The following is a 26475-nucleotide window of genomic DNA, read 5'->3' as shown; positions in this document are numbered from 1 at the left end:
AAGACAGTCGTGAAAAGGACACGCCAACACCTTTTACCACTCAGGAGACTCACTTGGCATGCGTCCCCAGATCCTCTGCAGCTGCATCATCGAGAGCATCCTGACCGGTTGCATCACTACCTGGTATGGTAACTGCTCAGCATCTGACCGTAAGGTGCTACAGAGGGTAATGCATATGGCCAAGTACATCACTGGGGCCAAGATTCTTGCCATCCAGGACCTATATACTAGGCTGTGTCAGAGGAAAGCCCAAGAAATTGTCAAAGACTCCAGTCACTCAAGTCATAGACTGTTTTCTCTGCTGCCGCACGGCAAGCCATACCGGAGCACCAAGTCTAAGACCAAAAGGCTCCTTAACGGTTTCCACCCCCAAGCCATAAGACTGCTCAACAATTAATCAAATGGCCACCGGATTATTTACATTGACCACCCCCCGCTCCCCCCAATTTGTTTTTTACACTGCTACTACTCGCTGTATATTATCTATGCATAGTCAATTCCCCCCTACCTACATGCACAAATTACCACATTGACTCTGTACTGGTACCCCCTACATAGCCTCGTTATTGTTATTTAAAATATTTTCTTAATTCTTTCTTGAACTGCACTGTTGGTTAAAGGCTTGTAAGTAAGCATTTCACAGTAAGGTCTACACATGTTGTATTAGGCGCAGGTGACAAATAAAGTTTGATTTGATTTGATGAATGTGTTATTTTACAGTGCATTACACATCCTGACAACCTAGCCCTCAATTTAAAGCTTCTGGAAGCGAGATCCAAATGAGAAAATAAACACACTTGCACACCACAGAGTACATGTATTATCTGCATACGTTTAATAAAATTGCAAAGGCTGCATTTACACAGGCATCCCAATTCTGATAATTTTTCTTAACCAATCACATCAGATATTTTTGAGGGCTGATCTGATAGGTCAAAAGACCAATTAGTGAAAAAAAGATCAGAATTGGGATGCCTGTGTAGATCAGCATATGTGTTACACAGGATTTAACTAGGTAAAATGAAATGTATATTGAAGGATACTTACTTGTAATTATAGTGTCGTCTAATCGTCAGCTTCTGAAAGCGCCATCCAAGTGAGAAATAAACACACTAGCACATCAAAGATGTACAGATGTGCATGAGTACATTGTAATTACTAAGTGTTACACAGGATTTAGCTAGTTATCATTAAGTGTATCTTGAGGAGCACTTGCTACTTACAGTACCTTGCGAAAGTATTCGGCCCCCTTGAACTTTGCGACCTTTTGCCACATTTCAGGCTTCAAACATAAAGATATAAAACTGTATTTTTTTGTGAAGAATCAACAACAAGTGGGACACAATCATGAAGTGGAACGACATTTATTGGATATTTCAAACATTTTTAACAAATCAGAAACTGAAAATTGGGCGTGCAAAATTATTCAGCCCCTTTACTTTCAGTGCAGAAAACTCTCTCCAGAAGTTCAGTGAGGATCTCTGAATGATCCAATGTTGACCTAAATGACTAATGATGATAAATACAATCCACCTGTGTGTAATCAAGTCTCCGTATAAATGCACCTGCACTGTGATAGTCTCAGAGGTCCATTAAAAGTGCAGAGAGCATCATGAAGAACAAGGAACACACCAGGCAGGTCCGAGATACTGTTGTGAAGAAGTTTAAAGCCGGATTTGGATACAAAAAGATTTCCCAAGCTTTAAACATCCCAAGGAGCACTGTGCAAGCGATAATATTGAAATGGAAGGAGTATCAGACCACTGCAAATCTACCAAGACCTGGCCGTCCCTCTAAACTTTCAACTCATACAAGGAGAAGACTGATCAGAGATACAGCCAAGAGGCCCATGATCACTCTGGATGAACTGCAGAGATCTACAGCTGAGGTGGGAGACTCTGTCCATAGGACAACAATCAGTCGTATATTGCACAAATCTGGCCTTTATGGAAGAGTGGCAAGAAGAAAGCCATTTCTTAAAGATATCCATAAAAAGTGTTGTTTAAAGTTTGCCACAAGCCACCTGGGAGACACACCAAACATGTGGAAGAAGGTGCTCTGGTCAGATGAAACCAAAATTGAACTTTTTGGCAACAATGCAAAACATTATGTTTGGCGTAAAAGCAACACAGCCCATCACCCTGAACACACCATCCCCACTGTCAAACATGGTGGTGGCAGCATCATGGTTTGGGCCTGCTTTTCTTCAGCAAGGACAGGGAAGATGGTTAAAATTGATGGGAAGATGGATGGAGCCAAATACAGGACCATTCTGGAAGAAAGCCTGATGGAGTCTGCAAAAGACCTGAGACTGGGACGGAGATTTGTCTTCCAACAAGACAATGATCCAAAACATAAAGCAAAATCTACAATGGAATGGTTCAAAAATAAACATATCCAGGTGTTAGAATGGCCAAGTCAAAGTCCAGACCTGAATCCAATCGAGAATCTGTGGAAAGAACTGAAAACTGCTGTTCACAAATGCTCTCCATCCAACCTCACTGAGCTCGAGCTGTTCTGCAAGGAGGAATGGGAAAAAATTTCAGTCTCTCGATGTGCAAAACTGATAGAGACATACCCCAAGCGACGTACAGCTGTAATCGCAGCAAAAGGTGGCGCTACAAAGTATTAACTTAAGGGGGCTGAATAATTTTGCACACCCAATTTTTCAGTTTTTGATTTGTTAAAAAAGTTTCAAATATCCAATAAATGTCATTCCACTTCATGATTGTGTCCCACTTGTTGTTGATTCTTCACAAAAAAATACAGTTTTATATCTTTATGTTTGAAGCCTGAAATGTGGCAAAAGGTCGCAAAGTTCAAGGGGGCCGAATACTTTCGCAAGGCACTGTATATAGTACATTACCCATCCTGACAACCTGACTCTCAATTTAAAGCTTCTGGAAATCCAAGTGGGAGAATAAACTCACTAGTACACTACAGAGTACGTGTAATATTTGTACAATGTAATTACTAAGTGTTGCACGTCATTTTAACTAGCTAAATCCTGGCAAACAACTCGAAATGTCATTGTACTTTACATGATATGTACTACACTTTGAAAATACTGTCTTATTCCTCGTCAGGGATGACACTCGTTTTAGATCTGTTTTTTTGTCAGCTCAACCAAGTTTACCAAGATGGTACGCTTTATTTTGGGGGCAAGTGCTAGCCACAACATCGAATGCAGCTGAGAAGAAGCGAAGCACTAAGTTGGTGAATTTAGTGGAAACCCGCCCATGTATAACAAGCATTTGTTGCTACACTTCTGTAATTAGATACCGCAATTACTACCAGATACATGTTGCTATTACATTGTAACTGTGAGTTGTTACAGTTAACTACAATGCTTGGTACAGTGTAATTACAATGTAGTTAGACTGTAATAAGGACCCCTTAAAAGGGTTATCCAATACTCATTTGACATGGGTGCCTAATAAAAAATATTTTGTAGAGTACTCTGGTAACCAACATGCCAAAGCTATGTACAATATGTCATTGTCAATCATGTTAATCTGTTTAGAATTGTGCATAATTTCTCTACGTTGCACGTTGTAACCATATTTTCAGCTAAGACGACCAATGGCAAAAATAGAAAAACAAGTACATTTGACTAAAACCAGAAGTGGAAGTCGCTTGCCATGACAAGGCTTGACACATGATTCTAGATTACACAATATAACACCCACCTCACACCAAATGCTACAAGCTCCATCTGACCCAAGCCAAAAGGCATCATCCTGTGGCCTCGGTGACGGAGCTGTACAGCCCTGAGTCTGGGAAAGTAAAAGAAGAAAACCTTAATAATCAGTGAAGTGGAACCATGACACGGTAAAAGAGCAGAAAGACAGCTTTCGGGACAGAGTGTGCTCTCTTGTGTTCTCTGTAAGTATGATTATTAGATATCTGATTGACATGTTTGAACATAGAATTAGGAATCGGAATAGTAATTTAATAGGATCTCTATGTGTTTGAAGCTGAAATAGAAGAAACAATATCCCGTGACAAGCAAAGAGGAGTCACAATGCTTTTGAAAAGCCAGACCAGCAGAAAGGGTCCACTCTATCCTGGACAACTTGGGACATCTCTAGCCCATAGTTGAAATGTAAAATGGTTAAGGTAAGGGTTATGGTTAAGGCTAGGGTTAGGGTAGGGACGTCCCAAGGATACCGGATAGCACTGACCCAGCAGAAAGTAGGCCTGTCTGGACAATGCCTCCAGTAGTCATCAGCATGTATCACAAATGTGTGATGATGACAGTATTCAAATAGGGGCCCTGTTATCAACGTGTTGTTGTTGATCTTGCCATGCAAATTGGGTTTATGAGTTACTTACTTACCCTACCTTGCGACAAGATCTGTCATATTATCTTATCTCGAGGATTTTACAGCATTGCAATGCATGTCTGTTTCAAATCAAAACCCATTTCTTACAGGGGATGCATTTGAAAGGGCTTCACAAATAAAATAATAAAAGGTGAGAAAAATAAATACATGAATAAAACGTACATGAGACAAATTAAAATAGTAAAACAAGAATAAAATAACAGTGGATGTGAGAGACTAAAATAGATAGCATGTGTCACGTCTACTCCCGCTCCCCCTCTCTGGCGCTCATTGTAGCCAGTTTACTCATTATTACGCACACCTGCCACCATCGCCTCATGAGACTCACCTGTACTCCATCACCTTCCTCGTTACCTCCCCTATATCTGTCACTCCCTTTGGTTCTTTCCCCGGACGTTTTTGTTTTTGTTTGCATGTTTCATGTCTGTACGCTACTTGTGTTGTTCCATGTTTGTTAATTTATTAAATTCACTCCCTGTACTTGCTTCCCGATTATTAGAGTACACGTTAAAGTATGACTAAAAGCAACCTAAGTAAAAGTACGGCTAAAAAGGTTTCAAGGTCTTTCTTAAACATTTCTAAGTTATCAGGGTCTGTAGATGGGGAGGGGGAACAGTTTATTGGGTATTGGGTAAGAACAATACAATCTAAATAGCATAGCAAAGCCTGCTTTTCCCAGTGAGTAATTTCTCTTTAGACAAGACATTGTCAATTCTACTGATACCAGTTATGCCATTACAAACACACCCAAAAACAGTTTGATAAGGTGGTCATTGTAATCAATATATCACTACTACTTGATGACATAACCACATATTGTCATATCACTTGAAATTAGCCAAAATATGTGTCTCTCATCCCCCCTTTTGTTTGTTCTTGTTTCAACCAGGGGCATATCTACGATACAGTCTGCTGTGTGCTTACCTGTCCTCTGTCTCTGTCCATTGCTTTCTCTGTGTTGTCTATTTTTGTCTCTCTTGTTTGCCCTCTTCTGTTGATGTCTCTGTTGTCTCCTCTCTCACATCCTGTCCTGCTTGTAAAAAGTGTAAAAAATAAACAAATGTTTAATATGAATAGGCTTTTTCACGTCACCTGCAAATTCTTTGTAAACCATGTTTTACTCTTTCACTGTCTATATTTCTACTGTTATAATTTGTGCAATAAATACAACTAATTAGAGTCTATGGAGCAGCTTGAATTGATACAGTCTACTGTGTCACTCCCTTTGGAGCCACCTCTGTTCTCTCTCCATCTGCCGTCTTCAGTCACTTTCACTGTGTCTCGTCTGTTGCTGTCTGTCTTATCTGTTGCTGTCTCAGATTCTTGTTTTTTTACTTTCGCATTTGTCTATACTCTTCTTTTATGACCTGTTCTGTTCTTCTGGTGTCTCTCTCCATCATATTAGATTATTCTGTGGCTGTCACGTCCTGACCTTAGTTCATTTTTTATGTCTCTATTTTAGTTTGGTCAGGGCGTGAGTTGGGGTGGGCATTCTAGAACAACACGTTCTATGTTTTTGTATTTCTGTGTTTGGCCTGGTATGGTTCCCAATCAGAGGCAGCTGTTTATCGTTGTCTCTGATTGAGAACCATACTTAGGCAGCCTGTTTTCCCACTATGGGTTGTGGGTAGTTGTTTCCTGTTTTGTGTTTTGTCACCGAACAGGACTGTTTTGTTTTTGGCGTGTTTTCTCCTTTGTTATTTTTGTGTTCAGTTTAATAAAAATAACATGAATACTTACCACGCTGCGCATTGGTCCGATCCTTCATACTCCTCGTCAGAAGAGGAGGAAAACCGTTACAGTTGCTGTGTCTTGTCTGGTGTGTTTCTCTCCATCCCCTATTCTTCTGTTGCTGTCTCTGTGTCTTGTCTGGTGTGTCTCTCCATCACCTATTCTTCTGTTGCTGTCTCTGTGTCTTGTCTGGTGTGTCTCTCCATCACCTATTCTTCTGTTGCTGTCTCTGTGTCTTGTCTGGTATGTCTCTCTCCATCAGATCCTACTCTTCTGTTGCTGTATCTGTGTCTTGGCTGGTGTCTCTCTCCATCATTTACCCTGCTGTTGCTGTCTCTGTGTCTGGTGTGTCTCTAGTTTTGCAATCCAAAACAGTCAAGGGGATACATGTGTAGCTTAACTTGTTTTGGGCCTGTGTCTGGGTGACCTATCATCCTCTTCCCTGCCATTTGCCCCTGGCTGCTGCTGTTCTTATCTGTCTTCCTCCTTGGCTCATCTGAAAGGTAGCAAGGTAGCGGGTCAACATGTCATTAGTTAGTTGTAAAGGGGAACTGCACTTCCTGATTTGGCCTCATTTTAGATTTGGTTAATTAAGAAATGCTTGCGGCCATGACTGAATTCAAACGTGAGTTGGTTTCGGGGTTAGATGTCTCGTGTGTGTGTTTGCAGGTGGGAAGAGTTCATCAAAAATGTTTGACAATTAGCTTTAGGTGGGTGGTGTGCGACCTGACGTTGACTTTGGATAGCCTCTCTCTGGGAACATCAAGAAATTACATAAAATGTAAATGAGACAATTTCTTCATGTTGCACACCTTTTAGATTTCTCATTAAATGCTTTCAATATTTGTACATGAATTTCTACAATTTATAGTTGGTTTGAGATTTTTAAGTCATTGAAATTTGGGACTATTGGGATTTTAACATATTCGATGCACATTGTGTAATTTACTGATGGTCCCAAACTAGCCCCACAGCGATATCCAAAGCCAACCTGTTACGGTTTTCTTCTATCTCCTCCTCTGAAGAGGAGGTGTAGCAAGGATCGGACCAAAATGCGGCGTAGTCGGTGTTCATGTTCTTTAATAAAGGAAAAACTCAAACATGAACATAATACAAAACAAACAACATGAAAAACCAAAACAGCCTATGCTTGTGCAAACTAACACAGAGACAGGAACAATCACCCACAAAACACTCAAAGAATATGGCTGCCTAAATATGGTTCCCAATCAGAGACAACGATAAACACCTGCCTCTGATTGAGAACCACTTCAGGCAACCATAGACTTTTCTAGAAAACCCCACTATACCACAATCCCAATACCTACAAAAAAAACAAGACTAAACACACCACATAATAAACCCATGTCACACCCTGGCCTGACCAAAATAATAAAGAAAACACAAAATACTAAGACCAGGGCGTGACACAACCCAAATTTACCACATTACCGCCACACAGGCAGTCATGTGTAACGGTTTTCCTCCTCTTCTGAGGAGGAGTAAGAAGGATCGGACCAATATGCAGCGTGGTACGTGTCCATGTTAATATTTATTTAAACTGAACATGAAAGCAAAATAACAAGTGAACGAATGAAAATGAAACAGTTCTGTCTGGTGAAGACATAGAGACAGAAAACAACTACCCACAAATCATAGTGGGAACACAGGCTACCTAAGTATGGTTCTCAGAGACAACGATTGACAGCTGCCTCTGATTGGGAACCATACCAGGCCAAAAGCAGAAATACAAAACATAGAACAAAAACATAGAATGTCCACACCAACTCACCCCCTGACCAAACTAAAATAGAGACATAAAAAGGGAACTAAGGTCAGGACGTGACAGTACCCTCCCCTAAAGGTGTGTCTCCGGCCGCAAAACCTAAACCCATAGGGGAGGGTCTGGGTGGAGAGAAGGGCGACTCTGGCAGCGTCGGAGTGACGGGCGGCTCTGGAATGCCCACCCCAACTCACGCCCTGACCAAACTAAAATAGAGACATAAAAAGGAACTAAGGTGACATCATGAGACTGCAGTAAATTTCATGGGACAGTTTAGTCATGGTAATCTCCTGTTATGCACGCTGGGCATGCTTTGGTCCTAATGGCCTTGTACAGATTTTTAACGTGATGATTAATTTAGAGCTTACACATATGCATAGGCGTATGAACCCAAGCCTGTAAAAAAAAATCATTCAAATTCTGATTGTGCCGTTATACAATACATAGCCTACCGCATATTAAGCATGGCAGAAAAACATCAAACAAAACTGATTTTAGATGTCTTTGGCACATAATTGGTCTAGCCTATACTCCAAAATTAAACCATTTTGAGTAATTGTCTTTGAGTGTGGACTGTATTATTATGTGCTCATCAAACAGGAGAACAGTCTGCACTATTCAGACTTAGTGCAAATTTCGGAAAATGAAAAACACCTAGCTAAAAGATAAATTGCAGTTAATTTTTTCAAACCAAATGATGCTTGGAGTGAAATAAGTGCTCTCATATTTATTTATCAGCTGCTCATATTAAGCACATGCTCCGCTATAAAATCGAAGTAGCCTACCTGGCATCATTGAAAAACGGGCTGGTGGAAAGCAAGTGGTCTCCATTCCCCATCCATTCCCTATTCGCCATTCATTCCTTCTTCCCCATTCATTCCTTCTTCCCCATTCATTCCCTAGTCCCTATTCATTCCCTATTCGAGTGCATACAGATGACATGTATTTTTTCCCCTGCCTCTGTTCCTGCTCATTTGATAATGGGACATTCTAAATCTAAATTTATTTGACATACTAGTAAAGACAAGATGAAATTGAGAATAGTTTGATGGGTAAAAATGATGAGAGAACAGCTGTGCAGCCTGAGGCAAGGAACAGAGCACAAGTGTTAATGTTAATTAAAGGTCAATTACCGTGAGACAGGCAGTCTTTTGCATGACAATAATTTCATGACCACCACTGCCCTATTCTGAATTGATGATTACTTGTGTGCTGCCAGCTGTGGGCATGTGGGCAGGATTGAAACAAATCCAACCTTCATTTACATTGTGATGCAGTCATGGCCATAAGTCTCACAAAACTCACCAACATTTTTTGGACAAGACTGACTTTATGACGAAAATGGTCCTATTTACACTTTGTAGTCAATTTTAACAGTATGTTTCTGACTCATATCGATGCCACATAGTCTGTTTTATAAATGAGAAGTTTTTAGGGGCAATTACAATTACTGTGTACTGACACGACCAGGGCAACGCAACAGTGAAGAAAAATTCAACATTACAGAGCAACACAACTCCAAACAGGACAAATAAAACACTACAAAGCCCCGAGGCTATAAAGAAACATGCGATTTAAAAAAAATCTACCTGTAGAATGAAATAAGACCTTTGTGATTTTTTTTTCATTTCTTCAGTTATTCAGTTCTACCGGCTAATGTGAGATTTTGAGAATACGTTATGTATTTGAGGACAGATAACTTAACCTCTTGACAATGCAACAACAGAAAAAGTAAGTAGCTAAGGGCCCAATTCCGACTTAGGAAATGATGCCTTTCTTATGCACGCCTTTACTGCGCACTTCCCAGTAGTTGGTATTCAGACTTACCTTATGAAGGTGCATATAACAGGCTTTGCAGACATGGTTCCGTTGCGCATGCTGAATGAATGTAATTCGACCCCTGAAAACCCTCCCACTTACTGGCCTAAATATTTTCACGTGGAGTTTTCATTCAATATAGTTTTCAGTACATTTAAGCCATCCCTTTGAATATGGTGTCCACTTTAGTTCGAATTTTGTGGACGGACATGAGAGAACGGGTTCAGGATAGCCTAGTGGTTAGAGTGTTGGACTAGTAACCGGAAGGTTGCAAGTTCAAACCCCCAAGCTGACAAGGTACAAATCTGTTGTTCTGTCCCTGAACAGGCAGTTAACCCTAGGCTGTCATTGAAAATAAGAATTTGTTCTTAACTGACTTGCCTAGTTAAATAAAGGTTAAAAAAAATTATTAGGGAACAATGAAAGAAATCCATCTAAATATATACATATTTGCCTCTGTTTCTGCACCAATTGGTAAATGATCTTGTAAATTATTTATGTTTAGGAAAGTAATTATGAATCATAAAAAACTGGTTTGGAGAGCCTTTATTCTCGCAAAAAGAAAAAGGTGGTTTGATTAATTCAGAAAATTGCCACATTCAGTTCTTCAACCCTTGGTAATGTTGGAAGATTAGTGTACATAAAATTAGAATAGGAAGAATAATGTACAATAGTAGGCTATACCCTAATAACCTGCTATTCTCATGCTTCAGTTCAAGGTTCAAGAGAAAAGTGCATAAAGAGGGAATTAAGTTCCATTTATGCACACTTAACTGGTGTCGGAATCGGGCCCCAAGTAAATATAAAGGGTAATCAAAAATAAAAGCTCAATAAAATAAGGCATAGTTAACATGGCCCCCCCATCCCCGTCACCCACCCCTTGGGCTAATTGAGTTTTTGTGTGTGTGACTAACACATTTCAGTTATCGATTGCGCAACACAGATTATTCAAGTGGCAGCTCTAACAATGAAAATAAATGTCAAAAAAAATGGCAGGCAGTAAGCCTGGGTATCTCTTTCACGTGCCAAAGAAAAATAGCCACCTGCTGGAGAAGACAGATTTTGGTTATCCCTCTCGCTTTGCCTCTTCTTCTCTGGTGTGACTCACAAATTTCAGTTACTTACTATAGCTCGCGCCTTGGGCCAGTCAATGTAATTTTGTAAATGTCGGATCTCTATGGCAAGACGCATCATTCATCAAAGTTTCATCAAAATCAGGCCAGTGATTCCTGAGATGTTGCACGTGACTAACAGAAAGAAGGAAGGACGGCCAGGGAGACGAAGACCGATCAACAGTCCCCTCCCTGATTTCATTGTGAGAGACAATAATGTCACAATTTTAATAATATGTATATAATATAATATGTTTCATTTGGTCAGTTCTACCACTATTGCTAATTTTAAAAAGGGTCAAAAATAATGTTTTACTGAAGTTCCGCTTCAGTCAACAAGGGGTCCCTGTGTCACTGTCAGAAGATATGTGCTCCAGTCAGAAAAATGTTCTGTCATCTCTTTGGTCATAGCTAGCTAGCCAGCCAGTAGTTACCAATGTGGCTAGCCAGCCAAGCTAGCTACAGAACCGTAACCCATCAAATACACTAACTGGAAATAAACACTTTCCTAATATTATGACATATCAACGTCCCTAGCTTGCTCATTCACTAAATGTACTGTTAAATAACTCTGGCTGACACCCAATAGCTTAAGGATGCTGAGCGCTAACGCTAGCTTATTAGCTTTAACCAGTAACGGAACGTCACACCCCCTGTTAAGCTAAAAAAGAAATACAATACAAAATTCAAAAAAAGAATACAATTGTTTCCTGTTTTGCATGTTATTTTGTCATAAATATGTTTCACATATTAGTTTGCAAACAATGTAAAAACATTTTTATTGAGTTAATAAAACAGAATACAAACATTTTTGATTTCTTGAGGAAGGCAGCTCCGAAATGCAGGTGTTTCAGCCTAGCTCAATGCTTTCTGTGGTGGAGGAGCAGCCAGAGGAAAATACAGAGCGTAGGCGTTGGTAATCTTCTCTAGTTGCGCCGTGATTGGCTCAGTGTTCTGTCACTCATGGGGACAAACGTCATTGCAGAATCTACAGGGAAAGCTAGGCAGTCAAGCCTCCTTGGGTGCTGCCATAGATTTACATTAGAATTGCCCATCCAAGAAGGCTCAAAGGCATTGGTCACAGATAAAATTATGTCAAATCACGTTGTACTACTGTAGCTTTGATTGGACTGATCATGTCAACATCGTACTTTCAAAATCTTAGCTAGCAAGCTAGACAAGCAGTCATCGTTACCAATCACGTCGACAAACTACTGGCAAATCCTTTTCAATCATTGTCATATGAAGACAAATGATAGATAAAATGTATTGGTGCTCATTGGCCATTGGACATAAACATTACACAACAAGTTGGAAATTGACAACAATGAGTGGTTTGGAAGGAATCAGTGACTAACTGCAAGCATTACAAAGTAATCACTATTTTGCTTGCCCTGCCTGCTATTCGATGGAGAGGGTGTGTGGTCCAAATCTGGATTTAAGGGCCTCTTGTCCAAGCTTAAAAGGATAAACATTCACACGCAACACCATGGGCCAGAAAAGGTTGAATACATTGTCCATACTGTCAATCCATCATGACTTCTGTTGCATTCAAAACAACTGGAACTCGGAACTGGGAAATCTCAGACTTCAGTGAGTTCAAGCCAACTGGAAAAACATTAGCTTAATAGCCTACACAAACAGAGCACCACAGTATGAGTCATAATACACATAAAACCTAGAGGTCAAACAGGGAAATGGTTCCAATCGTTTTTCCACCATTAATTTTCCCATATGGGATTTTAGAAACTGCTCAAATAAGGGCTGTGTTTCGTGTAGGCTTACCCTAGAGTGACGTTTTGATAATATCTCTTGGACAAGAGGACTTTTATCAATACATCAGTCTGTATTTACTCTCATGGTATGGGCAGACATAAGCTACGGACAACGAACACAATTGCATTTTATCCATGGCAATTTGAATGCAAAAAAACACTGTGATGAGATCCTGAGGCCCATTGTGAGGCCCATTTTTTAAGGTATCTGTGACCAACAGATCTATATTCCCAGTCAATGTGAAATCCATAGATTAGGGCCTAATGAATTTATTTCAATTGACTGATTTCCTCACATGAACTGTTATTCAGTAAAATCAATGAAATTGTTGGATTTATATTTATATTTTATATTTTTATACAATTTTATACCAAGTATATTTTTGTTCAGTATAATTCAATCCAATTTTTTATTATTATTATTTATTTTGGGGGGGATCGGAGTCCCGTCCCCGGGACCGTTAAACTAACGTAGGCTTATGTGATTAGCATGAGGTTGTAAGTAACAAAAACAATTCCCAGGACATAGACATATCTGATATTGGCAGAAAGGTTAAAGTCTTGTTAATCTAACTGCACTGTCCAATTTACAGTAGCTATTACAGTGAAAGAATTCCATGCTTGAGGAGAATGCAGATTTTTGAACATGAAAGATAATAATAAACAAATTAGGCACATTTGGGCAGTCTTGATACAAAATGTTGAACAGAAATGCAATGTTTCATTGGACCAGTCTAAAATTTTGTACACACACTGCTGCCATCTAGGGGCCAAAATATTGTGTTATATTCTCCTACATCCCTTTCACATTTCCACAAACTTCAAAGTGTTTGCTTTCAGATGGTACCAAGAATATGCATATCCTTGCTTCAGGGCCTGAGCTACAGGCAGTTCGATTTAGGTATGTCATTATTGGTGAAAATTGAAAAAAGGTGGCGGATCCTTAAGAGTATTTATACGTTTTTTATTTTTTCACTATTTCCTTATTTTAGAAAAAAGTATCTATTTGGGTCTGTGATTCTCTCAAAAAAATATATATTTAGAGGCCTATTGCTACAGTATCAGAATTTTGTTTTCACTATTTGCTAGTGAAAACAAAATGTAGGAACAGCACACCCAGAATCTAATATAATCAACTCAACCTTTTTAATTTCCACATGTAGTAAGCTTTTGTGTTTTGTGTTTTACAATAATCTACATTGCTAGTAGGTGAGTCAGAGACAATAGGCCTATCATTGTCATGCATCTAATTGGCCTATTGCTCAACGGCAGGAGAAAGCCTGCCCCAGCCTACTTACTTAATTGGCAATCAAGTTCAAAAAGTAAGTTGAATCAGCAGGTCGAACTCGGATACAGAGAGTGGGATGGATAAACAAAAGGCAGGACCAAGTGATGCACAAAAACAGGCTTCAGAATGCAGAGGAACATTTTACAGTGTCTGTGTTCAATGCTACTTTGATATTGCAACCACACAACTCAAACGCCGGTTCACCAGTATGAATGAAATCGCAACCCTCTTTCTTTGATTGAGCCGTCAAGAACTGTTGTCCGCTAAAGATTATAATCTGTTTGCATCTGCCAGTTTATTGGCTGCCCAGTATCCAGACGACTTGTACCCAGAGCTTCCTATACAGTTAATATCTTTCCGTAACGTGTTGAGGCTGGAAATTAAGGAGAATATGAGATGCTCAATTAAAGATCTTGCAGAACTGCTGTATTTTAAGCACCAATCCCTTCTGCCCAGTTTCCCTGACGTTGCCACTGCAATCCAAATATTTTTAACCATCCCTGCAACTGTCACTCCTGCAGAGAGATCGTTCTCTAAACTAAAACTCATGAGCGAATTCACTTCCCTTTTTACCAAATTCAAGAGGAAACACCCATAACCTGAATGAACAATTGCTTGCACTTTGCGTGCAAGCAATTGTTCATTCAGGTTATGGGTGTTTCCTCTTGAATTTGGTAAAAATGGAAGTGAATTCGCTCATTTGCTTGTTAGCAACCCTCTTGTGTGTATCAGACACACAGTTTTTCTCTTAGAGATGATATTTCTCACCCATCTACACACAATACCCCATAATGACAAAATGAAAACATGTTTCAAATTTAGAAACGTTTTCAAATGTATTGAAAATTAAATAAAGAAACATCTAATTTAGCCTACATAAGTACTCACACCCCTGAGTCAATACAGTACATATTAGAATCACCTTTGGCAGAGATTACAGCTGTGAGTATTTCTGGGTAAGTTTCTAAGAGCTTTGCACACCTAGATTTTACAATATTGCACGTTATTTTTTGAATTCTTCAAGCTCTGTCAAGTTGGTTGTTGATCATTGTCTAGACAGCCAATTTCAAGTCTTGCCATAGATTTTTAAGTCAATTTAAGTCAAAACTGTAAATAGGCTACTCGGGAACCAGTGGTGTAAAATATTTAAGTAAAACTTCTATAAAGTCCTACTTATTTAGTGTTTTGGGGGGTATCTGTACTTTACTATTTATATATTTGACAACTTACAATTTACTCCATAAAAATACCCTGACACCCAATAAATTCTCATTACATTTGGAATGCTTAGCAGGACAGGAAAATGGTCAAATAACTTAATTATCAAGAGAACATCCCTGGTCATTCCTACTTGCCTTTGATCTGGCGGACTCACTAAACACACATGCTTAATTTGTCGGGGGTGTTGGAGTGTGCCCCTGGCTATCCATCTGGTTTGCTTAATATAAGGAATTTGACATTTTTACACTTTTACTTTTGACACTTAAGTATATTTTGCTATTATATTTACTTTTGATACTTAAGTATATTTAAAACCATACTTTTAAACTGTTACTCATAATATTTTACTTGGTGACTTTCACTTTTACTTGAGACATTATTTATTAAGGCATTTTTACTTTTACTCAAGTATGACAAATTAGTACAATTTCCAGCACTGTCAGGAACATTCAATGTCGTGTTGGTAAGCAACTCCCACGTATATGGCCTTGTGTTACAAATGATTGTCCTACTGAAAGGTACATTTGTCTCCCAGTCTTTTCCTCAAGGATTGTGTCTGTGCTTAGCCTTATTTCGTTTATGTTAATACAAATAAAAACTCCCTAGTCCTTGCCGATGACAAGCATACCCATAACATGATGCAGCCACCACCATGTTTGAAAATATGAAGAGTGGTACTCAGTGATGTGTTGTGTTGGATTTGCCCCAAACATAATGCTTTGTATTCAGGACATCGTATTTTCTCCATTTTTTTTGCAGTTTTACTTAAGTGCATTATTGTAAACAGGATGCATGTTTTGCAATATTTGTATTCTGTGCATGCTTCCTTCTTTTCACTCTGTCAATTAGATTAGTATTGTGGAGTAACTACAATGTTGTTGATCCATCCTCAGTTTTCTCCCATAACAGCCACTAAACTCTGTAACTGTTTTAAAGTCACCGTTTATCACGCCCCGACCTTAGAGTTCTTTATTATTTTCTATGTTTGGTTAGGTCAGGGTGTGACTCGGATGGGAAAGTCTATGTTTTCTATTTCTTTGGTTTTGGCCGTGTGTGTTTCCCAATCAGAGGCAGTTGTCTATCGATGTCTCTGATTGGGGATCATATCTAAGTTGTCATTTTCCTTTTAGGTTTTGTGGGATCTTGTTTTCTGATTAGTGTTTTTTACCTGACAGAACTGTTCGCTTTCGTTTTCACGTTTGTTATTTTGTTTGAGTGCTTTTTGAATATTAAAATCATGAATACTTTCCACGCTGCGTCTTGGTCCACTCTTCCTACCACAAACGAGAGCCGTAACACCGTTGGCCTCATGGTGAAATCCCTGAACAGTTTCCTTCCTCTACGGCAACTGAGTTAGGAAGGACTGTGTCTTTCTAGTTACTGGGTTTATTGATACACCATCCAAAGTGTAATTAATAAATTTACCATGCTCAACATCTGCCTTTTTTTTCTTTCTATCCATCCACCAGTAGGTGCCCTTCTTTGCGAGGCATCTGAAAACCTCCCTGGTCTTTGTGGTGAATCTGTGTTTGAAATTCACTGCTCGAATGAGGGAACTAGTAAATAGTTCTGTGTGGGGTACAGAGATGAGGTGGTCATTCAAAAATCATGTTAAACACTATTATTGCACACATAATGAGTCCATGCAACTTGTGACTCCTTAACTTATTTAAGCTTGCCATAAGAGGTTGAATACTTGTTGACTCAAGATATCTCAATTTAATTCATTTTCAATTCAGGCTGTAACATGAAATGTTTTAAAAAACCAAGGGGGTGAATACCTTCTGAAGGCATTGTAAGTCTTTGCCTATTGGATGTAGTAATTTACTCTGAATTATTCCGTAAAAGTATCATGTGTTTTTTTGTGAGTATCCTGTTAGTTGAATTGAGTTAAATGCAGTCCTCGTTTTACAGAGCCATTCTTTGATTGAATATAATCTCATAAATTAGTGGAGTCATTGGTAAACCAATCTTTTGATGTACATTTTATGTCATAGGGGTATATTTTATAAGCTGTAACGACTACTGTGACGTACCATTTGATAATAGTATGCTTACTGTTTAAACTGTAACACGTCAGATTACTTTAAATTTGAGACTACAGTTGTGCTCATATTTAATGAAGTCTAATGGTAAATGTTATGTACACTATACACATTAGATTACACATTGGTACTTTACATCTTGGTCTAAGATCAACTAGATAAAATAAAGCTTGGACGATGGGTGCTATAGACAGCGCATAAGCCTCTTAATAATAAGTTATCTTAGAACAAATTAAATTATAGCATCTGAGTGATAATGTGTAGACTCACAAGCGGGCTAGATTCACCAGTATACATTTATGATCTATAGCCGTTCGTCACATGATAATGGAGTCAGATTGATAAATGTAGTTTATTATTATTAAACACAATTTGAACTCATCTACATGTGTGTGTTAGAATGTTATACATCTCCTCTCACCACCCGGAGGCATATCAGTCTCTGCATCACTAGGCTCTTGTCTAGGCATTACCATTCAACACCTTTACGCAAACACTAGCTGCAGATAAAAAAAAGCAGTGGAGGAAACAAACCCAGGTGTACCGTTCTCTTTTTGTCCCTCACTTTCAGAAACAATCTCAGTCATTTCAGAGCTCTAGTCTTCCTCAATGTCTTATCATTCAGTGGTTGTTGCTCTCAGCTCCACAGAGAACGCGCCAGTTAAAAATAGACGGTACATCAACTGTACCTCAGGAATATATATATCCTGTGTCTACAACAGTGTTGTAAACACAAACAGTAAGCACAAACTGACATGTGCTAGAGAATGTAGTCTAGCTGGTCTCATCAAGTAAAGTTACAAATAAACGGAATGCTTAACTCAAATAGAACTATACACACACATACAATCGCACCGACACACATAAAAACAAGTATAAAACAAAATAGGTAGAATTTTCATAATTTCCCTAAAACAGTGTTTCTTTAAAACCCATGCAGCAGGTTTCTCTCGCGCATTTCACAGACTTAGTTAAGGCAGCACTGCAGTCGTCATTGCCCTTTTTTTCAGAACGTTCGTCAAACATCTCTAAAACTAAAACTCTGGGTCTAGTGTTCGAGAACTTACAGAACACTAGACCAGTGGGTAGCTGGCTGCCGTGGCGATGCCACAGTGGTTCTTCCTGTCTTTGGCCATGTAGATGTAGCCTTTGTCTCCCCATTTCTCGCTCCAGCTGAGGAAGAGACAAAACATGTTAGTCCCACAGTTCTAGTTAGTAGGACATTATAGATTCACTGCTGCTTTAGAGAAATGTATGACTTAGACCATAGTATCAGGACAAGAGAGGCATATTCCCCGATGAGGGAATCAACCAATCCCGCAGTGGTGAAGTAACAAACTAAAAACATCCTAGGAAGATACTATGTACTGTACCTGTTCTTGACAATCCAGAATTTCTTGCCATCTACATCCTCTCCTTCAAAACCGTATCCCACCACCAGAACTCCATGGTCAAGCTCCTCACTGCTGCACTTCTCCTCATAATAGATCCCTACAGGGGGAGGACATAGTTAAATTAGTGGGCTAAGATACGGAGTTTACTTCAGTATGTAAAACCACCTGATCTCAAACATAATAGTTGGTTACTTAGCTAGTAACTAGTTAGAAATATTGGTCACAATTTGCTTCAAAGACAACACCATTTGTACACGGTGAACAGGACAATAGACCAGTACAGATCACTGCTACCTCAAAAAATAGTAGGTAGGGAATCCAATCATTGCAAATAATGTTACACGTAATTTAAGATGCACCGCTAACTGCTACTCACCAGACTGGTAGAACTGGAAGGATTCGTGGCTGGCATCGATGGCGACAGCGATGGGGCCGACAGATGCCACAGCCGTCATCAGAGCGTGTTCTTTGCCACTGGGGATGTCCACAAAGCCAGTTTCATTGACAGCACTGAACTCTGGTCGGTAGTGGCAAATATCATCATCCTGAGTTTACCAGGGAAGAACAATGGCCATGATTAGTCAAAAACAACATATTCCAAATATTCAAGCAAGTCGGTCATTCTTGGAGACAAATCCCACTGTAATGAAGTGGAAACTCAAATTTTCTAAGTTGAAGTTGTAAGTCATTCCAGATCGACAGCAAAAACTGCATGATCTGGGACCAGGCTAAAAGAACAGGGCCTTACTTTTAATAAATGCATCTTTATACCCTATTATATTTTAATTCAGACTAATAGAACACAGAGCCTTACCTTGCCCACATAGGGGTAGGACGCCTCTGTGTCCAGGCCGCCGTTGTCCTTTACATACTGGAACGCCAAGTCCATGAGACCCCCATTACAGCCCTCGTTGCCCTGGGGTCTGGAGCAGTCCATCAGGTTCTGTTCACTCAGAGACACCAGATTGCCAGTCTTCCTGAATTGCTGGCCCTCTATGGCTCCGATGGAACTGAACGCCCAGCAAGACCCACATGAGCACTGAGGGGGTAAAGGTTGTTAAACATCTTGTTACTTTTTCATGCAAGAAAACACTGACGCTAGTAATAAATACATATATAACAATATGTATGCGCAATTTGCCGCCTTATCTTCTGGATACTGTAAATTTCAATCATGGTAAACAGCATGCAAACAAGCCAGATAGTTCTCTGGAAGTAAAACCTTATTTAGTGACACAGTCATGACTCATGAGTTATTCAGGTCTCACCTGGTTCTTGATGGGAGTGACGTAGCCCTTCTCTCTCCAGTCCACAGCTTCAGGGACCTGCAGGTAATTGGGTTCCATGAACAGAGAGCCCTTGTCCTTCCTCTCAGTCGTCTGCTTGTAGCCGTTCATGAGCTGCCCGAACTCTTCGTTGGTCTAGGGAGGAAAAAATCAGAACATGTTGAAACGTGATGTCTTCCCTGAAAAGATGTGGTTTGTAAGGTACCATCTGAATGGGAAATGTAGTTTTTTTTTACGTCTTAGGACTGTTTTAAAAGTTGTTCACTTAGCCATAAATCCTGTGTGTATCTTTAAAAGACTATGAGTAAGTTTCAATTCTCTCCTCAGGATAACTATTCCATTCCTGCTTGATAGTTGAAGAAACCTAACCTGCGAGTCTGAATACATTCCTGCTTTCATTGTCAACGCTGACACCTGTGCCTGTGAAATATTTCATACTGTATGTGCTTTAGCAAATCTATGACATGGCAACAAAAAGATCCAGCTATAGCACACACACAGTATGGGAAAGAGCTGCTGAAAAGTAGCTCCTGCTCCACAATAAAATGTCTCAGCAACAGACTTGGACAGAAGTTCACTGGAACTGATATCAGCAACTGAAAATTTCCACTGCTTTAGTTCCTGCACCTCATAGAATATTAGCTCAAAAGTCCTGCAGTGTACCTGGATATAAATATATACAGTACAGGCCCCCAGAATGAGTAGCGGCACCCATTTCATCCATGTCAAGCACTGCTCAGCAAGGTGATTCTTCTTACCATGTCACCAAAGTGGTTCATGCCCAGACGATAGGAGAGTTTTCCCATAGAGTGGTCCAGGTTGTGCATCTCAATCTTTTTCAGGTTCTTTTCCCAAACCATCCTTCTCCAGCCCTCCTCGCTCTGTAACAATGAGTGAAAAACAGTGAGAAAGTATACACAATCATATACTGTAACAGAACTATGTGCACAATCCATGCAATTAATGATATATAGGTGTAATTTACAGCTACATGTATGCACCAATTGATCAATTTGAGCCCCTTGTTGAGAGCAGTGGAGGATGGTGGGAGGAATCAAAGGAGGACAGGCTCATTGTACTGGCTGTAATGGAACTGAGTCAAACGTGGTTTCTAAATGTTTGATACCATTCCAATAATTCCATTCCAGCCTTTACAATAAGCCCATCCTCCTATAGCTCATCCCACCAGCCTCCACTCGTTGGGAATAACCGAGGGGTTCCTATGAGGATGTGCTCCTCTCTACTTGTGCTTAAACACCTACCTCATGGTAGTTCTTGCTGTGCCAGTTCTTCCACAAGTGCCAGTGGCCCTCCAACTGAGAGTCAAACATAGGGGCCGCATACACAGCACTCACACAGAGCACCAACACTGTGAAGTACAGGGACATCATGGTCAAACAGCTGTGGAGAGAGAGAGAGAGAGAGCAGAGCTCAGTCAGCCTTGTATTTTCAGTGTAAAGAAGCTATATAGCATAAAATGTTGAATTTGTACCTTTGAAAGAATGGCAGATCGTCAAAGTTATATACAACAACAAAAAGTCTGGGCAGCACCTCCTACTGGAGAGTTGATCTACAGCTATCCATTTGGTCTCCCATCCAGTGTTTTAACCAAGGCCAGTTTAGCTTTGACATGTCACTGACTACTACCAATGTGGTATCTTGTGAATAATTGAAAAATCTCAATTTAATTTGTTTTTAAATTAACATTTTAAAAAACGTTTCAAAAAATCGCTGTTACTATGAAGTCATTCCAAAGGGTAGCTTTAACAGAGAAAATTACATTTAACCTTTATAAGTCATATCAATTGTAATATTTACGCCAATAAAGCACTTGTGAAGTCATCAGCAGCTATTGTTTTAATTCAACCTAGGGTTCACAAACACATCACCTTGCACTTTCACCATCCTGTGAAGTTAATTCATCATAATTTATTTAATCTGCAGCCTACTAAACTGCATGCTTTTCCAAGTAGTAAAGTGAGGTCCACACTACTACTCCAAGTTTACTTCGATATGATGGTTATTATATTCACCAACAATCACATAATTAATTTTACTGACACAAAAAGAGCGTATTTTGTGTTGTCGACATTTGGAAAGTTAACTGAAAAATTCAGGTGTGTCATTACTTTTATCCGACATGTACTTTACTTGCTATACAACCGTTGGATGGAAATGTGGTTTGTGAGAATAAAACAAAAAATGCCCCCTTCCAAACTACCTTCCGCTTGACACAAGAAAAAATATTAAACATATGGAACTAGGATACTACACTACCGGTATTCCAAATTAAATAAATTGATATCAATTACTTTATGTGATAGAAATATTCGAGGAAAAGTTTGGTAACAGCCGGGAGAAAAAGCAACATCAGAAACGGTAGACTAATATTGTCTTTGTGTATTAATCAAATCAAAGAGCAAATGCCCCTGGTAAATGTAAATGTCCATAACCCAAGATCCTAACACTGTACAAAGAACAGAATGGAAAGCAGTACTTACTTTTTCCCGTCAATTTGCAGTAGCAGGGCGATGATTTCTGCTGCTGTTGTTGTGTAGTCAGTGAACAAGACACGACACTTTATACAGCCAGCTATATGTCCTATAGTGGTGGGGGCTGGCTTGTGATTGGCTGAAAGGGGACGGTATCTCACACTGCCGGCCCGCTGAAAGATCATTTAAAAATCTCAGGTGTAAATAGCCCAGAATGTGATTCCTGACCACTTGACCGTTTTCATCGACTCCGTAAAGATAAAACATCAAATTTGATTAATCATCTTTAGTGGGTGGATTAGATTACTGGGAAGCAAAAGGGCAGAGAGACACATTTCATCGAGTCAGTTTCCCTTACCATTTTTTCATCTTCGGTTACTTTGTAACAGTTCTCTCATCATGTGCGGGCGCGGAGGAGATGAGAGCATGGCACGCTGATTACTTATACAGCAATAACAAAGAAATAACCAGAAAAAAATGCTAAACATGTTCATTGAACAGTAATGACATGAATATGGGAAGAAAGGTTACATGTAGTCTAGTACCTGAAACTGAGTGGCCAACAACAAACGCCACATATGTTCCTGCTCTGTGAAGCATACAACAGCTTCAGTGTTTGTTCAACCATATCCTAATATGATAGATTCAAATAATAATGAAGTTGAGAGAATGAACAAATTAACCTACATTTATCTAGCTCAAATATTAAGATGATCTGCATTCTTTAGATACTGATGAGTTATTGTGTGATACTCTGCTGTGTCAAGAAAGTTCTGATGGGCTTGTAAATCATTTGTTTGTGTAAATAATCATTCCAATTTCATTTGAAATGTGTCTTACAAGCCTCCCAGTGTTTTCCTACCTCTTCTGCACATTCTCCTTTTGTTTTCTTTTTAAACATTGATAATACATTTTAAACCCACTAAATCAAAACACACAGAAAACACACTAATCAATACATTGTTTCTAAACAATTGTGTAATGTCACTTTGCCTTGTCAGCATTAGGAATTTCTCCCTGTCAACCAAACATTCACACAGGAAGAAGGGGAGGGATTCTCTTCTTGGGCTGCTGCTGAATCTGTTGTTACTGATAGGACACACACACACACACACACACACACACACACACACACACACACACACACACACACACACACACACACACACACACACACACCCTGTAGATGTGTGGTTAGTATAATGATTCCTTATTTGGTATTGGTGTGTCTACAAAAACACTTCAGGGAAATCAATGAATGGATGGGTATTGAAAAATTCATTAGGTTTGTTTAAGATTTCCTAGTATTGATCAATCATACTAAGAAGTATGTTTTGATAACAATGCAGTAATGTATCTGTGTAACTTCAAACTTTTGCTGACACTGATTACAATCTAACAGAAACAGATGCACTTACTCCCCCTGTCAGACATGAAGTGTACTGCAGGTAATGTAACAGTCATGACCAACAGAGTTGAAAACCGTGCATTTGGAAAGTATTCAGACCCCTTCACTTTTTCCACATTTTGTTACGTACAGCCTTATTCTAATATTGATTAAATTGTATTTTTTCCTCATCTACACACAATACCAGATAATGACAAATCAAAAACAGCTTTAGAGAAATGTTTGAAAATGCATTACAAATAAATAACTGAAATATCACATTTACATAAGTTTTCAGACCATTTACTCAGTACTTTGTAGAAGCTCCTATGGCAGTGATTACAGCCTCGAGTAGTCAAACATTCATAGATGACCAGCAGGGTCAAATAATAATCACAGTGGTTGTATAGTGTGCAACAGGTCAGTACCTCAGGAGTAAATGTCAGTTGTCTTTTCATAGCCGAACATTCAGAGGTCGAGAGGTCGAGACAGCAGATCCACTTATTTTTCAGCTTCTCCTCTTCTTTCCCTCTAGAGAGCGACTTCTAATGGTTAGTCAGCTCAGAAGTAGATCAGCAGGCCTACCATGAACAGAAATAGTTTAGCCTACTCTGACAAATGATAACTTGACTTAATGAAAGAGAAATAAAGGCAGGTAATCTTGTGTGTGGTATGTTAACCTTACACTTCTCTCTATCAGTTTCAACTAAATGGACTCTAGAGTGTGTAAAATAAAAACACAGGGATAATATCGCTCTAAATAAAATCAAACTTTATTGGTTGTGTAGACAGATTTGCAGGTGTTCTAGCAGGGGGCGCGAAAGGCTTATGTTACTAGCTCCCACAGTACAGTAGAATGTCTAGCAAATACAATAAAAATACACAAATAAATACACAAATAAATACACAAATAAATACACAAATGACAGAACAAGTCCAATTAACAATTCAGAATAGATATACGCATTAGCATGTGTCAGAATATAAATATGTGGTGTGCATGAACCGTATATTATGGAAGAGTATGTACAGTAGTATCTATATTAGGATGAGCTATGTCGAGAATACAGTATTTACACTACCAGTCAAAAGTCTGGAAACACCTACTCAAAGGAGGCCGAGTTTCACAGCATCTCTCCGCCCGCCCAGTCTTCTCAAATGAACACAAGCTGAAACACACTGCTCAATGCACACATGACGGGGACTAAAACACTCGACCATGACTAGGGCTGTTGCCGTGAATGTATTACCGCCACACCAGGTGTCATGAGTCATAACTAGGGCTGTGGTGGTCATGAAAATTTGTCAGTCAAGCAAATAACTGCCGGTTTCACGGTAATTGACCGTTAATTAACATAAACACACTTAGCATCTCCTGGCTTCCACGTATAGCCTGCCGGTTTCACGGTAATTGACCGTTAATTAACATAAACACACTTAGCATCTCCTGGCTTCCACGTATAGCCTAAAAGACACCTATGCAGACCTTTGGAACATTTTCATTTTAAAAAGTCGAATAATTCCATGTAATATTGCCTACACCATCACAATAATTCCATTATTTATTTTCCACAGGTCTAAAGAAACATGAGAGGAAGAAAATGTAGTCTATTTCCGAAGAACGGAATAGGTATCCTCTGAGGTATCCTTATGTTAGGCCCTGATCTGGCTATGCCAAATGGCTGTGAGCTACACTAGTTCACTTAGCAGACAAGATTTGCTTAGAATTCTGTGGCATTATTTTATAGCATGAAGAATGCAATTGAACATAGCTAAATTAAATAGGGAGGATGTTTCTCCAAACGATTTAAAGGGAGTGCTCACATGCAGCTATTCTGTGTTGAGGGGTTAACAAAGAAACAGGTCCTCCTATTTGCTTAATTTAGAGTTATTTATGCAACTGTGGTTGTGATACAAACGTTGGGCTATATGTTTAGATGTTTTATACATTCTGAGGCTGCATGATGCAACTCTAATGATGATTTGAAAAAAGTTGCATTAAAGGCATGAGCTCTGCTTTGTTTCGTGTACACTCTTCATCAGTCTCTCATTCACAATTTGACAAGCACTTGATAATGCCTCGAATTTCCTGGCGGCATCCTCCTAGTTTTGCCATAATGGCCCCTAAAGAAATGCATGCCGTAGTGCCCTTAGGCTGAATATAATATGTATAATTCCCTTCTCCCAGTTGCATGTTCCAAAGCACCTCTCACTCACATGGCTCTCAGATATCTAAATTCTTATTAACCAATGCTTCTCACGTGATCAGATTCTTCTCACAGAGGCATCTGCCAGGCACATCGGGGACTCAACTGATTGGGTCCTTCTTATCGAGTTCCCGAGGTGCATATTGAAGATATTGGAAGAACTGTCCACATTTACTTTCGTCAGCCAACAAGGTGAGTAGGCCTAACAAACAGCAAAAGCACTAGCCTATGTCAATCTACTATCCCCCATAGTGTAAAGTTGACCTATTCTATTGGTCAATTTATCCTTCAGTGTGAGAACGAAATATTCAAAACTCAAATTAATAAAACCACTCGCATCAAAAAATGCAACAGATCATAATGTTTAGCTTAAAATGTTCATAAACGTTTAGGCTTTTTCTTCACATTATAAGTGCAGTAATGCACAAACGGCAGTAGGCTATGTGCGAATGTTCCTAATTGCAATCAATTAGCGGGAAACCACCATTCTCAAAAGTGACCACAAATGCTATTATGCATGTAATGCTTTATTATAAAGGTGCATTTTTATGGTGAAAATGATCTTCCTCAAAACCTGAAACTCACGCGCC

The 26475-nt window shown here is 39.3% G+C and overlaps 1 protein-coding gene across 1 annotated transcript; it reads right to left on the bottom strand.

Moving 5' to 3' along the window:
- Window positions 1–17457: 17457 nt before the first annotated feature.
- Window positions 17458–22372, bottom strand: LOC116356650 (cathepsin L1-like). The gene is made up of 8 exons (XM_031803329.1): window positions 22301–22372; window positions 21062–21200; window positions 20558–20680; window positions 19782–19934; window positions 19328–19552; window positions 18890–19058; window positions 18493–18610; window positions 17458–18292 (listed from the first exon to the last, which is right to left on the bottom strand). The coding sequence occupies exons 2-8, from the start codon at window positions 21188–21190 to the stop codon at window positions 18193–18195; spliced, it is 1017 nt and encodes a 338-aa protein (XP_031659189.1). The 5' UTR covers window positions 21191–21200; window positions 22301–22372; the 3' UTR covers window positions 17458–18192.
- Between the last annotated feature and the right edge of the window lie 4103 nt (window positions 22373–26475).

Source organism: Oncorhynchus kisutch, linkage group LG23 (genome assembly GCF_002021735.2).
Source record: "Oncorhynchus kisutch isolate 150728-3 linkage group LG23, Okis_V2, whole genome shotgun sequence".
Classification (NCBI taxonomy): Eukaryota; Metazoa; Chordata; class Actinopteri; order Salmoniformes; family Salmonidae; genus Oncorhynchus; species Oncorhynchus kisutch.
Note: the sequence above shows the minus strand (reverse complement) of the source record. Positions and strands in the feature narration are given on the sequence as shown.

Coding starts and splice junctions, on each gene's coding strand:
- LOC116356650 (XM_031803329.1), bottom strand. CDS start 21,190: ATGATGTCCCTGTACTTCACAGTGTTGGTGCTCTGTGTGAGTGCTGTG. Junction 19,935..20,557: donor TGAACCACTTTGGTGACATG/GTAAGAAGAATC, acceptor TTTCCTCCCTAG/ACCAACGAAGAGTTCGGGCA. Junction 19,059..19,327: donor CCTACCCCTATGTGGGCAAG/GTAAGGCTCTGT, acceptor TGGTAAACTCAG/GATGATGATATTTGCCACTA.